Source organism: Silurus aristotelis (genome assembly GCF_946808225.1).
Source record: "Silurus aristotelis genome assembly, chromosome: 13".
NCBI classification, from domain to species: domain Eukaryota; kingdom Metazoa; phylum Chordata; class Actinopteri; order Siluriformes; family Siluridae; genus Silurus; species Silurus aristotelis.
The window spans coordinates 22,642,662-22,665,296 of NC_139586.1; the positions used below are offsets into that span (position 1 = coordinate 22,642,662).

At 37.0% G+C, this 22,635-nt stretch overlaps 2 protein-coding genes across 3 annotated transcripts in view; one reads left to right on the forward strand and one right to left on the reverse strand.

Moving 5' to 3' along the window:
* Nucleotides 1-5,077: 5,077 nt before the first annotated feature.
* Nucleotides 5,078-11,905, reverse strand: polr2h (RNA polymerase II, I and III subunit H). The gene is made up of 6 exons (XM_083559477.1): nucleotides 11,717-11,905; nucleotides 11,046-11,159; nucleotides 10,801-10,884; nucleotides 9,968-10,061; nucleotides 8,378-8,461; nucleotides 5,078-5,329 (listed from the first exon to the last, which is right to left on the reverse strand). The coding sequence occupies exons 2-6, from the start codon at nucleotides 11,116-11,118 to the stop codon at nucleotides 5,212-5,214; spliced, it is 453 nt and encodes a 150-aa protein (XP_083415603.1). The 5' UTR covers nucleotides 11,119-11,159; nucleotides 11,717-11,905; the 3' UTR covers nucleotides 5,078-5,211.
* A 194-nt stretch (nucleotides 11,906-12,099) lies between these two features.
* Nucleotides 12,100-22,635, forward strand: part of armc9 (armadillo repeat containing 9) — a 43,662-nt gene continuing 33,126 nt past the window's right edge. The window contains exons 1-10 of one of the 2 annotated variants that reach the window (XM_083559166.1): nucleotides 12,100-12,308; nucleotides 14,162-14,247; nucleotides 14,370-14,492; nucleotides 14,714-14,884; nucleotides 16,552-16,707; nucleotides 17,150-17,242; nucleotides 19,095-19,119; nucleotides 19,489-19,634; nucleotides 20,413-20,511; nucleotides 21,786-21,821. In XM_083559166.1, the coding sequence (XP_083415292.1) occupies nucleotides 14,173-14,247; nucleotides 14,370-14,492; nucleotides 14,714-14,884; nucleotides 16,552-16,707; nucleotides 17,150-17,242; nucleotides 19,095-19,119; nucleotides 19,489-19,634; nucleotides 20,413-20,511; nucleotides 21,786-21,821 (924 nt within the window). In that variant the 5' untranslated portion in view covers nucleotides 12,100-12,308; nucleotides 14,162-14,172. The remainder of the gene's footprint in view (nucleotides 12,309-14,161; nucleotides 14,248-14,369; nucleotides 14,493-14,713; nucleotides 14,885-16,551; nucleotides 16,708-17,149; nucleotides 17,243-19,094; nucleotides 19,120-19,488; nucleotides 19,635-20,412; nucleotides 20,512-21,785; nucleotides 21,822-22,635) is intronic. The other variant, XM_083559167.1, reaches the window with a different exon arrangement.

A 22,635-nucleotide genomic window follows, 5' to 3' on the forward strand; every position in this document is an offset into this window, starting at 1 on the left:
TACACTGGACCTCAAGCAATTTGGATTCTGTGCCTCTCCTCTCTTCCTTTCAGACTCTGGGACCTTGAGTTTCAACATTTTCTTTCATCTTTGGTCCACTGAGCAACAGTAAAGTCCTTTTTGTCCTTTGTCCAGGTAAGACACTTCTGACGTTGTCTCTGGTTCAGGAGTGGCTTGACACAAGGAATGTGTCAGTTGTATCCCATGGATACGTCTGTGCGTGGTGGCTCTTGAAGCACTGACTCCAGCTGCAAACCACTCTTTGTGAATCTGCCCAAATTCTTGAATGGGCTTCATTTCACCTTTTACCACATGATTTCCTTCCATTCAACTTTCCATTATTGTGCTTGGATACAGCACTCTGTGAACAGCAGCTTCTTTAGCGATGAACATTTGCATCTTACCCTCCATGTACAGGGTGTCAATAATCATGGTGTCAGCCATCTGCCTCCATGATTGTTTACCTGCACCAGACTGAGACACAATTTAAAGACTCAGGAAACCTTTGCAGGTGTTTTGAGTTAATTAGCTGATTAGAGTGTGACACCACGAGTCACCAATATAGAATTTTTTCACATTATTCTAATTTTAGGATTTGTATCACAATGCATTGTTTTTAACATATTTGCATCGGTAGAAAACGGTTTACTTAAATATAATAATTAGTAAAAGTGCTATACTTTTATTATTTAGAAAGTGACCAATATTTTATATGTAGATTGATTTCTCATTGCTTAACTGTTTCTTAAACGCTTTCTCTCGGCATCACTGCTGCTATGGAAATATGAAGTATCACAGAACTATGGAATATAGATTAACATGGCAGAGGTAGAGCTGCATCAGCAGAAGAACTGGAAAAGAATGTCTGGTTTTTATCACTTTTTTTTTTTGCACTACAATGTATGTGTTAGAGGTCAAAAAGCATTTAAATATACAGATATGTATGATTGGCCAATATTACAAAGGCAAATATAATTAAATAATACAATCTAATGATCTGATAATCAGGGGACAGTTATAGATAGGAACTTGTCAACAGACTAGAACATTAATGTAAAGGGCCAGAAATGACATTTTATTGAGGATCGTGGGCTGAAAGTAAATGTTGCATTAAACCAAAAATTTTATTACGATTAAAGTTGCCTCTTATTTGATTTCATATTATTTAAAAATAAATCAATGAAAAAATAAAAAATTCACCTAACTAATGCATTTTTCTAGTTCAGTGAAACTTGTTCAATTAGAAATAATCCAGTTTGTTGTACAATAAAGTTCAGAGGCTTTAATACACCTATATAGCAACCTCTAATAAGAGACACGAAGCTGCTCTTTACCAAGAAAACCAAGAATTACATACACAAGATCCAGAAATAATCTTATTGCAGTTAAAACTGAAAAATGCCAGATAAACAAACACAACAAAGTTCTAAAGTTCGGTCTTTTAAACATTAGATCACTTACACCCAAAGCACTGATTGTAAATGAGATGATCACAGATAATAATCTCGATGCACTCTGTCTCACTGAGACCTGGATTAAACCAGGTGATTATATGGGTCTAAACGAGTCTACACCGTCAGGATATGTTTATAAGCATGAGCCCCGTCAGACTGGTCGTGGGGGGGGGGTGTAGGAACCATTTATAGTGCTTCTCTTAATGTTAGTCAGAGATTAGGATTCAGCTTTAAATCATTTGAAGTGCTCGTTCTTAAAATTGCACTTTCAGAGATGCATAGAAAACTCGCTCTGGTCACCGTGTACAGACCCCCAGGGCCCTACGCTGATTTTCTTCATGAGTTTGCTTGTTTTCTCTCAGACCTCTTGATCAGCTTTGATAAAGTGCTGCTTGTAGGAGATTTTAATATTCATGTAGATGATGAAAACGATGCCCTAGGATTATCATTTGTTGATTTACTAAACTCTTTTGGAGTTAAACAAAACGTCACCAGACCAACCCACCGTTTTAACCACACACTAGACTTAATAATATCCCACGGAGCAGACGTCACTGATATAGATATTTTACCCCAGAGTGATGACATCACAGACCATTATCTCCTACTGTACACACTACCGGTAGAGCAGATTAACCGTGTTTCACCACGGTATCGACTTGGTAGGACTATTATTCCAACCACTAAGGACAGATTCATAAATAACCTGCCTGATTTATCTCAGTTTCACATTAAACCCATAACTGCTGATCATCTTGATGAGATGGCTTATCCTCACTAGCACTTTAGACACTGTTGCCCCCATCCGGTTAAAAAAGGTTCGAGAACAAGCACCTGCACCTTGGTATAATAGTCATACGCATGCCCTAAAGAGAACAACACGTAATCTGGAGAGAAAATGGAGGAAAACTAAATTGGAGGTATTTAGAATTGCGTATAAAGACAGTATGCTTAGCTACAGACAGGCACTAAAAGCTGCTAGAGCTAAACACCTGAGCAAACTCATAGAAAATAACAAAAACAACCCCAGGTTCCTTTTCAGTACAGTCGCTAAATTAACAACAAATCAGGGATCTGAAAAATGTGTTCCATCACAGTTTAGTAGTGAAGACTTTATGAATTTCTTCACTGAAAAAATAGATAACCTCTGACAGCATCTCCCGACACAATCGTACTTACAACCCCACAACTACACTGTTTTACATGTATAGGACAGGAAGAGCTGTATGATGCTATTATGAAAGCTAAATCAACAACATGTCAGTTAGATCCAATTCCCACTAAACTACTGAAGGAAGTGTTATATACAGCTGGTGAGCCTCTTCTCAATATTATTAACTCCTCACTATCGTTAGGTCACGTCCCTAAATCCCTCAAGTTAGCAGTTATTAAGCCCCTCATTAAAAAACCTAATCTGGATCCAAGCACGCTATCGAATTACAGACCAATTTCAAATCTCCCATTTATGTCTAAGATTTTAGAAAAGATTGTCGCTGCCCAGTTATGTAACCACTTGCAGGAGAACAATATCTTTGAAGAGTTTCAGTCAGGTTTTAGGCCCCATCATAGCACAGAAACTGCTCTAGTTAAAATCACTAACGACCTGTTTTTAGCTTCAGACCAAGGCTACAGCTCCCTATTAGTTTTACTAGATCTTAGTGCTGCGTTCGACACTATAGATCATGATCTTCTCCTCGATCGCTTACAGAATTACATCGGTATTCAGGGACAGGCATTAAGCTGGTTTAAATCCTACCTGTCCAATCGTTACCATTTCGTAGATTTAAATGGAGAGCTATCCAGGATAATGCTAGTAAATTATGGCGTGCCACAAGGGTCAGTTCTGGGACCCCTGCTTTTTACAATATACATGCTTCCATTGGGAAATATTATTAGAAGGCATGGAATTAGCTTCCATTGTTATGCTGATGATACCCAGCTATATATTTCATCCAAACCAGGCGATACAGCTCAATTAGCTCGCATAACTGAGTGTGTTGAAGAAATAAGAGATTGGATGACCCATAACTTTCTGCTATTAAATTCTGATAAAACGGAGATTTTGCTCATCGGCCCAAAAAAATAGTACACAGAAGCTCCAGCATCTCAGCCTGCATTTAGACGGTTGTTCTGTAACTACTAGTTCAACGGTAAAAGACCTGGGAGTTATTTTAGACAGCAACTTATCTTTTAAAAATCACATCAATCAAGTTACAAAAACAGCCTTCTTTCACCTTAGAAATATTTCTAAGATAAGAAATATGTTATCTATATCTGATGCAGAGAAGCTCGTCCATGCGTTTATGACCTCTAGAATAGACTACTGTAATGCATTACTAGGTGGATGTCCTGCATCATTAATAAACAAGCTTCAGTTAGTTCAGAATGCCGCAGCAAGAGTTCTTACTAGGTCAAGAAAATACGATCATATAACCCCAATCTTATCGTCCCTACATTGGCTTCCTATTAAGTTTCGAATAGACTACAAACTACTGCTACTCACTTATAAAGCACTAAATGGTTTGGCTCCCATGTATCTATCCAGTCTTTTAACACGCTACAATCCGTCACGCTCCCTGAGATCTCAAAACTCTGGGCTTCTAGTAGTTCCTAGAATAGCAAAGTCCACTAAAGGCGGTAGAGCATTTTCACATTTAGCTCCTAAACTCTGGAATAGTCTTCCTGACAGTGTTCGGGGTTCAGATACACTCTCCCAGTTTAAGTGTAGATTAAAAACATATCTTTTTTTGCAAAGCCTACACATAACACACATCACACACATCACATCACAACCTTGTGCTCCAGAATATATGATTACATGCACATTATCAATGTGCTGTTAATATCATGAACAGCAGCTACGCTAATTCCTCTCCACTGCTTCTCTTTCTCTCCCCATCCCGAGGCATCCTGAGGTTTGGCCAGCTCCAGTCACGTCCCACCTCGTGAAGATTATGGACCTATGGATGATCATGCAGAAGTAGATGCCGAGTGTTTAAAGGCCCTGGCATGGAGAAGCTGATGCTGGATCTATGATGATCACAAATTGTTCTGTATTGTTGAAAGATTTATGACCAAACTTTTGATGTCACCCATATGAGGATGGGTTCCCCTTTGAGTCTGGTTCCTCTCAAGGTTTCTTCCTCATATCATCTAAGGGAGTTTCTCCTTGCCACTGTCGCCACGGCTTGCTCATCAGGGACAAACGCACGCCATTCACCTTCACTGTTGTTTTCTGTAAAGCTGCTTTGAGACAATGTCTGTTGTGAAAAGCGCTATACAAATAAACTTGACTTGACTTGACTTTATTTTTCGGACGTTTTTCCAAATGCCATTTTTCTGGCCCGCCGCATATATATATTTATGGTATGTTGGGTCAAATAAAAGGTCGCCGCCGGCCAACTTTTGCCCACAAGCCCTAGTTTTGGCTTCTCTGCTGTATTTTATTTGTGTGCAGTCCCCTCCAGGGGTTTTGCACAGACAGATGTTTGGTTTGTGAAAGCACATGTATTAAATATTTGTGGCTAAGTGTGCACAAACTTTTGCATCCAGCTTTACAACATGTCTGGATGTCATGTACCAAGTAAAAATAAAAGAAAAAGAAAAAAAGACTCATGAATGTGTATATATAAAAGAGTTTTATTTACATAATCATTACTTTTCGGTCAGCTTTTCCCCCAGTCTTCAAGAAGCGCAACACACACACACACACACACACACTCGCACACACACGCGTGCACAGGCACACACAGCTGGGTTAGAAAGCAAGTTTCTTCATGAGCAGGTAAACTCTGGAATCCACTTCAAAGCCATGCAGGTTGTTGGCGTCACCCTGAAGTCTCATCAGCAGGCCACCGTACGACACGTACGCAGAGCTGAAGCGCGGGAAAAGGAGAAACTCCTCGTTTATTTCAGCATCAATATGTTCTATGCATGCTCAATATCTAGCGTAGATTTTACACCAAAATATTGAATTCAGTTCAATTAAATGTTATTTGTATAGTGCATTTAAAAATAGACATTGTCCCTAAGCAGATTTTTTAGAAGTAAATATTTCTCGCTCTCCGGTGTTCGTATTGTTGTTATGATTTATAATAACACTTTTATTGCCACCCAGATGAGGATGGGTTTCCTTTTTGAGTCTGGTTCCTCTAAAGGTTTTTACCTCATACCATCTAAGGGAGTTTTTATTACATTTTTACATTTAGTAAAGCTGCTTTTGTGACAATGTTTATTGTAAAAACTTGAAAAGTAAATCGATTACAAATATCACTTTTACATTTATTAATCAGTGTATAAAAGTGTAGCCCAATGGAAAGAAAAAACTCCCTGTGATGGTATGTGGAAGAAAACTTGAGAGGAACCCAGGCTCATCTGGGTGGCACCAAATGTCCATTTATTATAGTTTTATCATCCTGACATTATCAATTGATTATTGATGGATGCTAGATTGCAAAAACTGTTCCTGGCTACTGTTCCAGTGGAGTAGTTCAAATCCATCTTTATGTTTCTTAAGTAACTTTATGGATCTTTAGACTGATTATGTGGAACCATCCTCAGCTCCAGCGAGTGGTCTCCAATTGAAAAGAATGGCATAAAAAATATGAAACTATCTATCTATATCTCTATATCTATATATATCTATCTATATATATATATCTATATCTATATCTATATATATACACACACACACACACACACACACACAGTGAGGAAAATAAGTATTTGAACACCCTGCTATTTTGCAAGTTCTCCCACTTAGAAATCATGGAGGGGTCTGAAATTGTCATCATAGGTGCATGTTCACTGTGAGAGACATAATCTAAAAAAAAAAAATCCAGAAATCACAATATATGATTTTTTAACTATTTATTTGTATGATACAGCTGCAAATAAGTATTTAAACACCTGTCTATCAGCTAGAATTCTGACCCTCAAAGACCTGTTAGTCTGCCTTCAAAATGTGCACCTCCACTACATTTATTATCCTAAATTAGATGCACCTGTTTGAGGTCGTTAGCTGCATAAAGTCACCTGTCCACTCCATACAATCAGTAAGAATCCAACTACTAACATGGCCAAGACCAAAGAGCTGTCCAAAGACACTAGAAACAAAATTGTACACCTACACAAGGCTGGAAAGGGCTACGGGGAAATTGCCAAGCAGCTTGGTGAAAAAAGGTCCACTGTTGGAGCAATCATTAGAAAATGGAAGAAGCTAAACATGACTGTCAATCTCCCTCGGACTGGGGCTCCATGCATGGCCTAGCCAGTCTCCAGACCTAAACCCAATAGAGAATCTTTGGAGGGAGCTCAAACTCCGTGTTTCTCAGCGACAGGCCAGAATCCTGACTGATCTAGAGAAGATCTGTGTGGAGGAGTGGGCAAAAATCCCTCCTGCAGTGTGTGCAAACCTGGTGAAAAACTACAGGAAACATTTGACCTCTGTAATTGCAAACAAATGCTACTGTACCAAATATTAACATTGACTTTCTCAGGTGTTCAAATACTTATTTGCAGCTGTATCATACAAATAAATAGTTAAAAAATCATACATTGTGATTTCTGGATTTTTTTTTTTAGATAATGTCTCTCACAGTGGACATGCACCTACGATGACAATTTCAGACCCCTCCATGATTTCTAAGTGGGAGAACTTGCAAAATAGCAGTGTGTTCAAATACTTATTTTCCTCACTGTATATACAGTGGTCCCCCGGTTATCAAACATTCCGGTTAGCAAACGGTTTTCCGAACGAAATTTGGGTCCGGTGAACGAACAAAGTTCCAGTTATCGAACACCACCCAAGCTGCCCAACCCAGCGCGAGGGGAAGAAACTGCTTCCGCTTCAACCATCGCTGAGTAAGCATCTATCGCAACTTCTGTTTGTGAACAATATTAGTGATATTTAGCAGTAAGTACAGTAATCATTTTGTTTCTTACTCTTGTAAAGTTGTTAATTTATCCTTTTACCCAGCCAACACAAAATACCCGCAGAGATTGGGATAATCCGGCAAAAGGCAGTCCATAAATAATATCCACGGTGCTTTACGGAGGAAGCCCGATTGCGATGAGCTCAATGTGGGCGGGGGGAACAGGGCAATCCCTGAAGCACCGAGGTATGACAGCCACCAAAGGGGGCGTGGCAGGGGGATTCCTGACAGTATTAATACGGCTAAAAACAGGAAAAAATTGTTAATTATTGGGTATTGGTGGAGTTCGGGAACGGATTATGGGCAAGGAGGAATGGGCAAAACTGATAGAGACATACCCCAAGCGACTTACAGCTGTAATCGCAGCAAAAGGTGGCGCTACAAAGTATTAACTTAGGGGGGCTGAATAATTTTGCACGCCCAATTTTTCAGTTTTTTATTTGTTAAAAAAGTTTGAAATATCCAATAAATTTCGTTCCACTTCATGATTGTGTCCCACTTGTTGTTGATTCTTCACAAAAAATTACAGTTTTATATCTTTATGTTTGAAGCCTGAAATCTGGCAAAAGGTTGCAAAGTTCAAGTGGGGCCAAATACTTTCACAAGGCACTGTATATGTGTATGTGCGTGTGTGTGTGTGTGTGTGTGTGTATATATATAAAAATATTTTTTTGGTAATTTTTTTTTTTTTACTTTTTACATGTACATTACAGCACAGTGAAATTCTTTCTTCATACAGCACAGTGATATGAGGAAGATGGGGTCAGAGCACAATGTCAGTCATGATACAGCACCCCTGGGGGTTAAGGGCCTTGCTCAGGGGCCCCAAGAGTGGCAACTTGGCGATACCGGGGTTTGAACCCCGTCCTCCGATCAGTTACCCAGAGCTTTAATCACTGAGCTCCCCCCTGCCCCACTTCTTAACCAACTCAAAACTAAATCACAAGTGTACAGATTGTTAAGCAGCGTTAGCACGCTAATCACACTCACAGTCGCGTCGCCGCTTCTGTCGACGTCTCGTCTCCCTCGATCTTATACACTTTACCGTACATGACGTAATCAAACTGATCCGCCCTGAAAGGAGTAAAAAATACACAAAAAACAGTGTGTTCAATAGGGTTGAGGTCAGAGCTCTATAGCAGATCTTCCACTCCAACCCATGTAAAGCAGATCTCTATGGAGCTGGTTTTGTGCACAGGGGAATTATCATGCTGCACACGTTTGGGTCTCCCAGCTCAAGCGAAGGAACAATTTTATGGCACAGCATTCAGATACACATGTATGGCTTAAAAAGTCAGGTGTCCAAATACTTTTGTCCATATAGTGGCTCTAAAACACTAAACTGAAACAGTGGCATTACAAACGAATTGAAGAAAATCAATCATGACAGAAGCTTTCGAAAAACTATTTATAGTGATAAAATACAAAAAAACGAACAAATAGAATTACTAGGGCTTTAAGCAATCTAATAAAATATTTTATCGCGATTAAATATGAGTTAATCGTGATTAATCGCACATTTTTATATGTTCTAAATGTACTTTAAATTAATACTTTTCAAGTTTTTAATACACTAATCAACATGGGCATGGACAAATATTGATGATTTATGCAAAATGTGTGTTTATTATTAGTGGAACAAAACTCAATATAGAGCATAAAAACATTTTGTAAATGTTTGAAAGTAATTATGCCGTTTTTTAAATTATGTAAGTCATCAGGACACCAAAAGGAACTTTTGCTATATTTCCACACGGACGGTTTTAAATGCCGGACGTGTGCACCATGGCGGATTTTGGTGTTTATTTGAGATTTGGCGAAAAACAAATGTTTCATGATTAAAAATTATTTTTGGAGTTTCATTTTTTTTTTTTTTCGAGAAAAGAAAGGACTTTGTGAATAAATGTGTTGCGTTAAAGGTTTTGCCTTTTTATATTCATTTCTGTACATGTTTAATAAAAATGGTTAAACAGAAATAAGCGCTGCATTAAGTGCACGTTAATAAAAATGAGTGCCGTTAAAATTTGTTTGCCTCAGTGCGTTACTAACGTTAATTTTATCAGCCCTAGTTAATACTAATGCATTACTCAAAAAGAAAGTTTTTTGTTCATCAATTCATAGTTTTTGTATTATAATTGTATTCAATTGTTTTTTATTGTTTCAATTCAGAATTTGATTCATTTATTACAATAATAACGTTATTCATACAATATACAGAAAAGATGGAAAATATATAAGTACGGTAAATAATAAAAACTAGTTACAACCTACAGAAAAAAATAAATAAATAAAAACAAATAAAAGTCAGCTGAATGGTTCAGGGTTGCCAGACAAAAAGCAGGCTCCAGAACATGATTTAAAACTATTCAAAACTGCTAAACTACAGGACAAACCAGGGATCACGATCAATCTGGCAACCAAGTGAACAGATAAAGGAATTAGAGTTTTGGGTTTGGAGGTACCAGGTTCATCAAGGGGTGTGTGTGTGTGTGTGTGAGTGTGTGTGTGTGTGTGTGTGTGTGTGTGTGTGTGTGTGTGTGAGAGAGAGATCTACAAACAAATAGTGGATGTTAGTGTCACCTGGACGGTCGGTCGTCTGTGGGGTTGTACTCTCCATCGTCCGGTGTTCCATCCTCATAGAGCGTGCTGGCAATCACCAGTCTGAACTTATCTCCTGAAAATTGCCATCATCACACCATTACATCCAGATGTTCCACTACAGCTGTGCATGCCATACATTACATGACAAAAACGCAACAATCCTGATTTAGAGTGAATAATTGCATAATATGTAGCAGTGTGTATATGGTACTGTTGTATACCATGCCCTTGAGTACTTCCTTGTGTAATTGCATACAGTTGTGTGTATGTGATACTTCTAAATAGAACACAGATGTGTGTATAGTGTCTTTGTGTGTGTGGCCCTCTCATCCTGGAGACTAGTTAAGTTGTGTGTATTGCGGGTTTCTGCAGGTTTCACAAAGTCAATTTGATACATTTCTCTAAGAATTTGAAGACCTTTTTAAGACCATAATGGAGACAATAAAGGTTAATATTACAACATCAAACACACAAATCTGTTAGCGACTGGCATTAACCAAACCCTAAACGATGTGTTTAAGCCAAGTATAGCTGAACCTGCACTTCCCCCATAGCTAAAAAAGTTAATCCGTTTTACGCCTGTGGTACAATCCAAGACAGAGTCACTCCAAGAACAGAAAGCTGATTGGCTATTACAAGATGATCTCATTTGTGGTCGTAATTATATTTAAGTGTGTGTGTGTGTGTGTGTGTGTGTGTGTGTACATGTATGTATATATAAGACTTTTAAACCTGTTTAAACCATTTAAGACCTGGAACAGCTCATTTAAGATCTGTGTATGGTCCAGACGTGTTCTCTGTGTGGAACTCACCAAGATCGACGGGGTAAATCTGAGTGTTCACGTCCAGGATCAGGTCCATTTTAAACGACTCGCTCTCACAGTGAAGACGAGACACTGCAAGAAAAATGCACACACACACACACACACACACACACACACACACACACACACACACACACACAGCATTAGTAGTATAAATGGGACAAGACTGTAACTTTGTTCGTGTTTTCTATATTGATTCCATAATGATTTCGAGCCAGAATCCTGTTCTTCACCTCTGTCGAACTTCTTTCCATCAGGATCAATATCTTTCACATCAAAAATATCCTCAAACAAGATCCCAGCCATGTTTCTGCTGATTTACAGTCCAATAACAGTGACAAATTCTCCTGACAGAGCAAAAACAAAAATCATAGAAGCATTAGTTTTTGGAATAGTTTACAAATGAATTGTGGCAAATTGGAAATAAATGATCTGGAGGAAGTCTGATCTGTTATTTTTCTCTAATGCAGCTACTGTAAACGCAGGAAATATAGAAGGGGGGTTTTGCTTAATAGATATATTCTGTATTGTCACTGCACAGGGTACAACAACATACATTTTTAGTATAGTTTAGTATAATGAAGTATTAAAAATGTAAACATGAGTGATCCGTTAAAATATTAAGATGTTGCACATTTAAAGTCTTTATACAGATTGTGATTGGGAATAAATAATGGTATTTAAACGTGTGTGTGGTGCAAATAGTTTCCAATATAATAATATATTGCTTTTTTTACCATGTAAATAAACAATCCCTTTGAGTCTTTTCAATCTATAAGTTTATATATTAGATTCCGGAAAAAACAAAACCCCCAAAACTTTTTTTTTTTTTTTTTCATACAGTGACTGTTAGCACACTAGCATGTTAATCCTGTTCATTACTCAATCGTTTTCAATCACTTACTTCTTCCAGCAAAACCTGATCCGCTATCTGTACATATATAAATATATATGTCAAATATACGTACGATAAATGATAAAACTGCACTTAAAGCAAAATAAAAAAGATCTATCATCCGATCCTCCACAAACCAGCACTCATTCATTCACCGCGCTGAATCAACGTGCTTCCGCGTTTCCGCTTTTACAATTACTTCCGGAGCAGCAAATAATAAATAAAAGAACAAATGCACGAATAAAAAACATTTGCTTATTCGTAACCTAAATTCAATTACATACTGGTTTAACGTTTCACATGAACGACCGTGTTTGTCTGTTTGACATTATTTATTTATTTTACACTGTAATCACTCGAACTACAAAATAAAACCATGACATATTTACGACACTTTAGCCCAACATACGGCTGTTCCTCCGCGTTGCTAGGGGTATTTGCTAAGCGTCTTGCTTGTTGTTACTATGACTACCAGCCTTGAAGGCGTCCGTTATGATGCTATATTAGCGTGTAGTTAATTTTGCGTTAATATATAAAATGTGATAATTGTTTTTATTGTAGAAACTCGGGTGGAAATGAGCATTCGAGCTGCGTGAATAAGGTAAGACAGTCAACTGTTTTGCGGTCCACCTAGCTAGTTAATTATAGGATTCGTTTACATTTACTTCTACATTTGCGGCATTTAGCAGACGCTTACACACTTATAAATGTATTAAAAATGCATCAAAAGATATTCTTATGCCCTTAAAGTATATATTTTGTTTTATAAATGAAAGAAAGCTGGTAGAAATCTCCTGCTATAGACTGGAGATGCTGGTGTTAGTAGTTAGGATATAAAGCTTGGCCTCGACTAGCAGCAATGAGTCGTTTTTCCAGTCCGGAGATATCCGAAGATTATGAATAATGCATAGAATGTACAGCTTCGAGTCACAAAGTGTGGCCTAATGTAAGAATTAATTCCAATAAACCACCATTTAAAATCATACAAAATACATGCTTTTGTAAACCGTGTTATTTGCGTCGCACGCCAAAGAGTCGACTCTTTGGTTTGACTCCTTCAGGTTGGGAACCGACTCTTAAATACAAGACTGTTTGTTTATTTTTCCACTGATGTTGCAGATGTAATTTCTTATAAATGTATTAGTTTATATTCACTTACTGCATAAATATAATAACAACAAAAAAACTGTTTTCATGGTCTGAGCCGTCTGTTTGAGTGAGTCGTGATCAGTGGCGTCTATTAGCATAATGACAAAATAAAAAGTCTATAAAATGATAAAGAGTCATAATGAGGCACAGGCACAACATCAATACGTTTAATGCAAGCATGCTTGCTGCTTTGTAAAATACATGTTATAAAATAGAACATATATATATATATAAAATGCAACCTACATTTGTGTATTCATTCAATTTTGAGAACTTGTTTGTTTGCTCGTTTGTTTTTGGCTTGACAAAAGATTTAAAAATAAAAAAGTGAGAACGATATATACCGTATTTTCCGGACTATAAGCCGCTACTTTTTTCCCACGCTTTGAACCCCGCGGCTTAAACAACGAAGCGGCTAATTTATGGATTTTTCCTGGGTTTTTCCCGGTTTCACAAACTGCAAGCCAAAAAACTGAGCCCCATAACATTAGACCAATGAAACTGCCGAATGGGTTCAGGTGAACCAATGAAACTCTGTATAAAATCAGATGCGCTCCCACTGAATCGGGCCGCACCACATCATAAATATGGATGATGTTCCTCTGACGTTTGACCTGCCGCTCACTCGGACTGTCTACAGGAAATGCGAATCATTCGTCACGCTGAAAACAACCGGGCATGAAAAACCGCACTTCACCTGTGTTCTGAGCTGCACGGCATCAGGAGAAAAACTTCACCGATGGTGATTTTTAAACGCACAATGATGCCAAAAGAAAAACTCCAGAGAGAAATTGTTGTAAAAGGAAGGAGGAAGACAGTGAACAATGACTTTCTTGGTAGGCTACTGTTTAGATACAAGCCGTGTAACAGACAGTGTCTTTCATTAATGCCTGTGTAAAGTTCATTAGTTTCAGTGTAGACACCTGTGGCTTATAGACAGGTGCGGCTTATTTATGTTCAAAATAAAAATCTTTGTCAAATTCAGTGGGTGCGGCTTATATTTGGGTGCGCTTAATAGTCCGAAAATTACCAAGTTCCCAAGATAATTCGGTTGCGATCACAACAAAACAACTGTCGTGATCACAAGAAAACAAGAACGAAAAAATCTTATACCGCATGAGAAAATGACGTCGTGATCACGAAAAAAACCCGACTCATTATTTCAAGGTCATGAGAAAACAAGAAAGATAAACTATACAGCATGGCCTCTTAGGACTTCCGTACAAATCAGATTCATTTGATCTTAATTGTATAAGTGATTATAATTTACATTTATGTCACAATTCGAGCTCATGTGTTTATCAGATTTGGAATCCATGAGTTCCAGAAGCCCTACAGAGATGGGGGATGCCTTAGCGAATGAGGCAGATCTCCTTCTAATGATCAGAGAAGTAGGTTTATAGAAATGTTTTTTTCACCTATTAGAATATTATCTTGATGTATTTGCAATAATAAGCAAGAAATTGTTCAGGAGGAGACATTTATATCCAATAAAAGCATTTGTACTCTTCAGTACCTGAAGTTCTGTGAACTGGAGGAAACAGTGAAGATCTTTGAGAAGGAATGCAAGAGCAAAGGAAAGTCTGTGCGGAAAACGCGCAGTTTCTCTGAAGACCTCAAAACCGTACCCATACAGGTAATAGCGATCACGTTACTTTTACTGTAGTTATTACTGTCAATTCATCAGATTACAGATGGTTGACTAAGTGTAAGCAGTGCCCTTCTTTTGTCTCTGATTCAAAACATCAGTTTTTCGGGGAGAAAATACATGCGGTTGGCACGGCACAGCAGATTCCCCTTAAAGACTTCATTGTTTTAGTAAACGCGTTATAAAAACGATGTTGTTTGCATCTGTAGAAAGATCTGCTCAGCTCGTTTGATGATGGAGAGATGACGGTTTTCTTCGAGCTGTGGACAGAACATGTTCCAGCACACGTCCGTGACAGCGACACCACGGTACAGAAACTGGAATTCTACCTGCACATTTACTTCACCATCTATCCACTGAAGAAGACTGTTGGAAAGCAGGTACACACTATTTTTATATATATATATATATATATATATATATATATATATATATATATATATATATATATATATATATATATATATAAGTCTTTATTGACATGGTAATAATTGACATTATGGTAAACAGAATATTTTATTACAAAGAGATATTTCATTATACTGTACTGTTTCTATAAACCTATACATTTTTACATATCTAGACTATATATTTAATGTAAAGAATGTGTTTGGTGATTTAGGTGTTTTAGCCAAACTGCCACTACTTTTTACTTCCTCATAGTTTTCTAACATCAGCCCAGTTTGATTGAATTTTTTTTATTCAGTGAAAAAAGACAAACCATTTTCTGTTTATCCATGTAGAGTAAAATGGAAAGTTCTGGAATGTTGGAGAAACAACTGGATTTTAACTGTTCTGTTGGTCGATGTTACAGCTTTACCTGACTATTACAAAGATTTGACACTGGTGCCTCCTTCCACTAATGACAAATCACCAAAAATCTGTTTATAACAGAGATGCCCAAACTAAATAAACAGAAAACATTACTCTGTAATTTGCATATCTAATGCAGCTTTTCAAAGCTTTCTAGTTCAATAGAACTTCAGAATACAGAATACTTTATTTACCTCACAAGGGCATTGTTAGCTTGCAGTTGCTTACAGAATAATTAAAGTAAATAGGTTAGAAATGTAAAATAAAATATACTTCAGATATATATTGAGTATAGACACTGTACATGCAAACCGAGTTGTTGCAGTGTGTGGCGTACGGCCTGGGCACTGACAAGCGGACCTTCCCCTTCTGCAACCTTTAAAGCAGTGCTGGCAGCATACATGCCTCTGCATTTTGATGCCAGATTCTGCACCTGACCCACAACACGAGGATTTCTTTGTTTGACCCTTGCGAGGGTCTGTTCCGAGTGGAACCCGTCTTGGAAAACCTCTGTATGACCCCGGCCACTGTACTGTAACTATTACCCATCTTTGTATAGCCTAGGCATCTTTGTGGAAAGCAACACATTCTCAAATCCTTTGCCCTTAGGTGCCATGTTGAACATTCAGTGGTATGAGAGAGTTGTACTTAAAGTACCAAATTCTAACTGCTCTAATACAAGATTCCCAAATTTGTATGGTCCTGTGAAGCAGACAAAAATATGATCATGATAAATAGGACATGTGGCTTTGCATTGTTAAGCAACATACAGCTGTTATCACTTAGGGTGTACTCACTTTTGATGGGTGTATTTTGAGTTATTTTTAGAGGAAAATCTAAAGGTAAATCTAAAGTGCTATACAAGCTGCACATTGACTACTCAAAAATATCTCATTTCTATAATATTGTCTATTGAGAAGATATAATAAGATGGTTGCTGAAATATGAGGGGTGTACTCATATTATTAAATATTAAATATGGCATTAAATACAAAAGTATCTGGCCAAATACAAAGTCATCACAGGCCAACACTAGCATGCAGGCTCTAGTTTGGGCATCTCTGCTTTATTTAAATTGTCCCTGTGAATGAGCTATTACTATAAAAAACAATTTGTGCATAGCTTGGCTCTTTCTTTTTTTTATTGATGCATAAAACTGCAATAATGATTAATGTTCACATGACATGTTAAACCAGCTGTATGCATTCTTGAAATGTTGTCGTACTCTCTGAAGGATAAAGCCGGGTTCGCTGAGCGGATCAGTCATTTTAAACACTTCTTGGAGACGAGAGGAGCGGTGCTGAGCCAAACCACGGAGTTCCTGTCCTATTACGCTCTGCCATTCGTTCCCAATCCTGCTTCACATCCGTCCTTCAAGGAGCTCTTTCAGGTGATCACCATCTCCCCGGCTACACTACCTCACTTACACCTTCATCAGCACACTTTATATGTTCACTTATATTTTTAGAACACACTTCATTTATGTCAAATCTCAGGTTTTATTCACATTAGTCAAAAAAAAAAAAAAGACTGTATATAACTTTATAATGGTTTAGGGAGCAGAGAGATGAGTTCTAGTTGTTTTTCTGCTGTATTTCATCTACATAATACATGCTATATAATTGAACTAGGTATGATATGAGATAATAGCTAACTGCTATATGTACTGCCCTTTGTATCCAGTAATGAGTCATTAAGTCTGTGTAATTATTATGTATGTATGAACTGTGTAGTTTTAATAATACAAAGCATAACAACATATACAAACTTGGCATTGTCAGTACATTTGTAAAGCTTGTTTTCAATGTGTGTGTGCTCGCCTTTGATTTCAGGACTCCTGGACTCTAGATTTAAGAAAAAAGCTTGAAAAGGTTTTGACCTTGACCCTGAAAGCGTCCACTACACCGAGGCTGCTCACATTATACGTATCCTTTCTTTTCACTGATCACATGACTGACAATGTCATTTTTCGTTCCATGTTGGTAAAATTCCCAACAAAATATGAGAAATGCTGCTTGACGGTCTTTTACTATCAGCCCTAAAAGATTGATTAAACTTTGTCATTGTGCAGAGTACAAGTACAAGGCCAGTGAAATGGAGATAGAACCTAACCAATAGTGCAAATAGCAATGTATGCAAATAAATAAATAAATGTTTACTTGATATATACTTAGGTATTTCGGTGGTATTGAAAGGTTTCAAGGCTAGTTTTATAACACGCCAACAGATGTCAGCTCAAGGCTATATATATATATATATATATATATATATATATATATATATATATATATATATATATATATATATATATATATATATATATATACGTAACACGTTACGAGGGCCATGCTATTTTGCTATTTAAGTATATTGGTTGATATGCTGCTCTTTTCACAATATATAATTATGCAATCCAGTTATGAATCGCGATTTTCAGGTGTTGATTAGTTTTGTATGACAGCTGCTCTGACATTAGTGCTCATTCTAAGGAAGTTGTGGAGTGCACACTCAAACAATTCCTTTTCTTTTTTTTAATCATTGATATGAACATTTATGAAAGGAGTCTCCAGTGTCAGCACTTTGCATTGGATATAGCGTACTAACTTGGTCCATGAGTGTTAAATCCATTGCATGTAAGCACAAATAAATGGTCGTCATTGCTAAATCGCATTGTTAAATATGAGAGAAACAGAACACTCAGAGTCTGCAGTTATAGTGGAGGGAAAAGAAATCCTTTTAGTGTGCTAACTTGTGAGTTGTGAGATTTTCTTCAGGTTATCTTCACGAATGGTTTGTCAGTTTTATGATGTCATTTTTAAATGCACATAATTATCATTCATGTGAGAAATTGTGTTGAAACAGTGAATGCGCTAGTTCTGCCAAATAGATACGAATATGATGCTATATTTCAAAAAGTTGTGGATTTAGTTATAGCAGCTATGTTGCGCTATAATGCTATAGATAAATGTGTCAAAAAAAAAAAGGTAAAATTTGAAGCTTGAAAAGGTTTTAAGGTAATCCGGATGGGAATCTAGGCCATGGGATAAAACACACACAGGCAGACGTGTAATGTGGTCAAATAAGAGGCAAATTAAACATTTACTTTCCTGGCAAAAGCACGAGAGTAAATCTAAGACGATTCAGTTCATTTACAAAACATTTCGCCACAAACTAATTTGATAATGCACAGTATAAAAAACGTAATAGGAGTAGAACAGTAAATGTTTGTATCGTATACGGTATAGATTCCAGTTCAATTCCGTCTCATTTGTAAAGCACTTTTAACAATGGACATTGTCTCAAAGCAGCTTTACAGGGATAACGAGTTTATATAGTGCCTGTAGATACAGTATATCCTTTATAAGTTTATTCCTAATGAGTGAGCCAGCGGTCACAATATCCTCCCTGATATGGTGTGAGGAGGAAACTACTTTACTTTAACTTGATTAAAAAGTATAGTCAGTACTTCAACTTCTACCAGAGTATTTTAAAACACGAGTATCTGTACTTCTACTTAAGTAAAGAATGTGTGTACTTTTGCCACCTCTGGTAGTATATTATGTATATAGTATAATAGTACATTATCTTCAAATTAAACCATTAATTAAACTTTTGTAATAGTTCAGTGTACCAGATCTATTTTCAGAATCAGCAGAATTGTTTTTTATTTATTTATATATATACTTTGCATGTGGTAATTAATGTATCATTATGGAGAATTGAATAGTTTTGATCAAATATTAAAAAATTGGTGGTTCCTGAGCTTTATTTTAACAGCGAGAGAGTACAACCAGCAACAGAGGTAATCATTTATATACTCCTTATTTGAAACATATTCTCAGATATGCAGCCTTATTTAAAGTGCCATTTTTAAATGCAGCGTAATATTGTATATAATGATTATTCTACATACTTGGTGCAATAGATTGTTTTACAATGACCACTGCTGCAGTACTGACACTGATCACTAGGTGGCAATAGAGCACAGCTCCAACTCTGGCTATTTATATGCTGGAGCTGGTCTAATATCATAATAGTATAATTCAAAGATCAGCTTAGTTTTGCTTTGTGTTTTTGGAATGGAATAATTTAAAATATCAGATTAAAATAACTGTCAATTCTGCTTTTAATTAGCATATTGCCTAAAAGAAATGTGTGTGCATGCGTGCAGAGGATGCGGAGCAGCTATTTGAAGCACAGAAGCAGGTTTCAGCATACATGAAGAAGTTCAGTAAGATCCAGGCTGATTATCACAACCTCATCAGCGTGACTGCTGAACTGGTGGACTCAATCGAGGCTACGGTCAATGGGAAAATGGCAAGAAATATATATTTATTTATTTTGTTAGTTCGTTTCGTAATGAACCTGTAATGAATTCAGGAAAAAAGGAAATGTTTTTGCAAACATAATGTTTGACATAATGTTTGACATTAGTTGGAAATGCACGTAGATAAACTTTAAAACAGCCAAATAGATTAGCCAAAAAGATTCAACATGTTGAATTGACTGGATTCACACTGATAATCCACAGACACCGTTTGTACAGTACAACTGGTTAAAGCTGACACCCATTAATATTCGAAAAATGTTTCAATTAAAATAATAATGATAACATTCGTGTTTTCCCTGCCCCTCTAATTTCATTAACGTCACACAACACTCGTCATCGATTCCATCTAATAATTCAAATTGGGAAAGCTATCATTGCCACAAGCCTACTCCCAGCCCAGATGGTTTCTCGTTTCCGGTATTTGCATATTGAACCTGATTGGCTTTTACATCTGATGATGTTATAATCCTCTCCTGCTACAGCTACACTCAATCACAATTATTAGGCAGTTAATGTTTTGTATTAAATCTATTTAAAAATAATTTACGGGTTAAATAACACACACACACACACACACACACACACAAATGCTTTATGCTTAAATGTCGGACGGTCATATAAAACATTTTTACTGCATGTCCTACTCTGTATGTATGTGACAAATAAAATTCGAACTTGAACACACACACACACACACACACACACACACACACACACACACACACACACATTCTCAAAGTCTAATTTTGTTTTCTCGTTAACTAGATTTCCCCTGAGTATCTGCAGAGTGTGTGTGTGCGCCTGTTCAGTGGACACATGAGCCAAAGTGTCGCTGAGAGCATCGATTTTACACGGCCTGGAACAGTGAGTCTCTCTCTCTCACACACACACACACACACACACACACACACACACACACACAAAATATATAAATCATTTACACTTGGGTTTTTGTATTATATTTCCAAAACTATTGGGACACCTGACCTTTCCTGCTAAAGTATATGTGGTTCTTTTCCAAACTGTTACCACAAAACTGGAGACACTCAATTGTACAGGACGTCTTTAAATCCGCTCTAATAAAATGTATCATTCACTTGAAATTGGAAACCCACACCTGTTCCAGCATGGTGATGTCCCTGTGCACAAAGCGAGCTCCTTGAAGATCTGGTCTACATGCTTTAGAAAGGAAGATCTTGAGTGGCCTGCTATAGAGCAGTGATCTCATCCCTACTGAACACCTTTGGGACGAATTGAAACGCTGACTGCACCCTCACCTACATCAGTACCTGCCTTTTGTAATACCCCTGTGGCTGATGAACACAAATATCCACAAGCACACTCCAAAATCTAGTAAAACATCTTCCCAGAAGAGTGGAAGAAATAATAAGAGGAAATTGGGACTCAATATGGAATGCGATGCTCAAAAATCACATAACAAACTTATGACCAGGTGACCCAAGTTTTTGAAATATAATATATATATATGTATGTATACACATACACAGATGGTACACGAATTACGATGGTTCGACTTTTCGAACTTACAATGAAAATAAAGATATTTACAAAACGGTACTAATATATTAAGATGCACTCAGCAGGCAAATGAACCACAGGCTCCGCCCTCCACTCGGACTCGGTGGTGGTCTGTTTTTTATATATATATAATTGTTATGTTATTTACATGTATATAGTATTTTTAATAGCTGTAAATAGCTGATGCGTGTTAATTTACACCAGAAATACAGATATAAACCAATACACACTTTGACTAGTTACTATCTCAACTTTGCAGAAATTCAATATCAACTGCTCGTTCAATAAGACACACTTATACTTATCCCTGAACTGAACCATTTGACACAGGAATGTAAAATGTGAAAGAAATGGCAGTTGCAGAGGTTGAACTACCTGCTATAAATTTCTGTTTCAGACAGGAGTTTACACATTAAAACATAAAGTATGGAACATGTAACGTTCGAAAAGTACACACAGCATTAATAATGGATGGAAAAGAAGCAGATGAATAATAGTGGTGTGTACTGTAACGTTTAATTCTGTTTGTTCTGCGTAGTGTTTCCTCAACCACTTCTTCCTGTGTGTGTGTGTGTGTGTGTGTGTGTGTGTTTGTGAAGGGATATTACTCTATGACTCCTTATGATGATGGATATGTAAGTTTCTGGTGTATCTCCATATCTTTTCCCTTCGTCCACTCCCCCTCGTTCATCGTTCTTGTCACTCGGCTCCTGATCCTTTTTGTTGGTCCTCTTGTCCTTTAACTTTTCTCCGGCTTTCCCTATGTTTCTGTGACATGAATGTCTGTGTGCAGTGTAAGACTGCTTGTCTTTGTCTTTGTCCAGTGGAAGCCCAGTGGGAATAGTAATGTATTATTTACCATTTAACCTGTTCTAACCCTCCTCCTCCTCCTCCTCCTCCTTCATCTCCACCACTACCACCTCCTCCATTCTGCTCTCATGCACCAAAGTTCTTTGTTTACATCATTTTATTAGCAGGAGCTTAGTGCTGTGTGACACCTTTAAATAAAAGTATTTGAAAGTACTTTAAAGTTAAAATTACATTAAAAAATGGACTCAAATGAAATAAAAAAACACTTAAAAAAAAAAACCGTATTCATCTGTTTTTAGGGTATAGATCCTATTCTGATAGATAGATAGATAGATAGATAGATAGATAGATAGATAGATAGATAGATAGATAGATAGATAGATAGACAGACAGACAGACAGACAGACAGACAGACAGACAGACAGACAGACAGACAGACAGACAGACAGACAGACAGACAGATTTCATTATCTAAAAATTATTATATAAAATAGAATATATACATATATATAAAAATATTTTTGATTAATGTTCCATAAATTTATGTACTACTGTATTTCTATTTAATATTAGACTGCTATACACTTTACCCTAAGTTTCCTTTGTTGTTTCATTTCTTTGATATAATGATCATTTTCT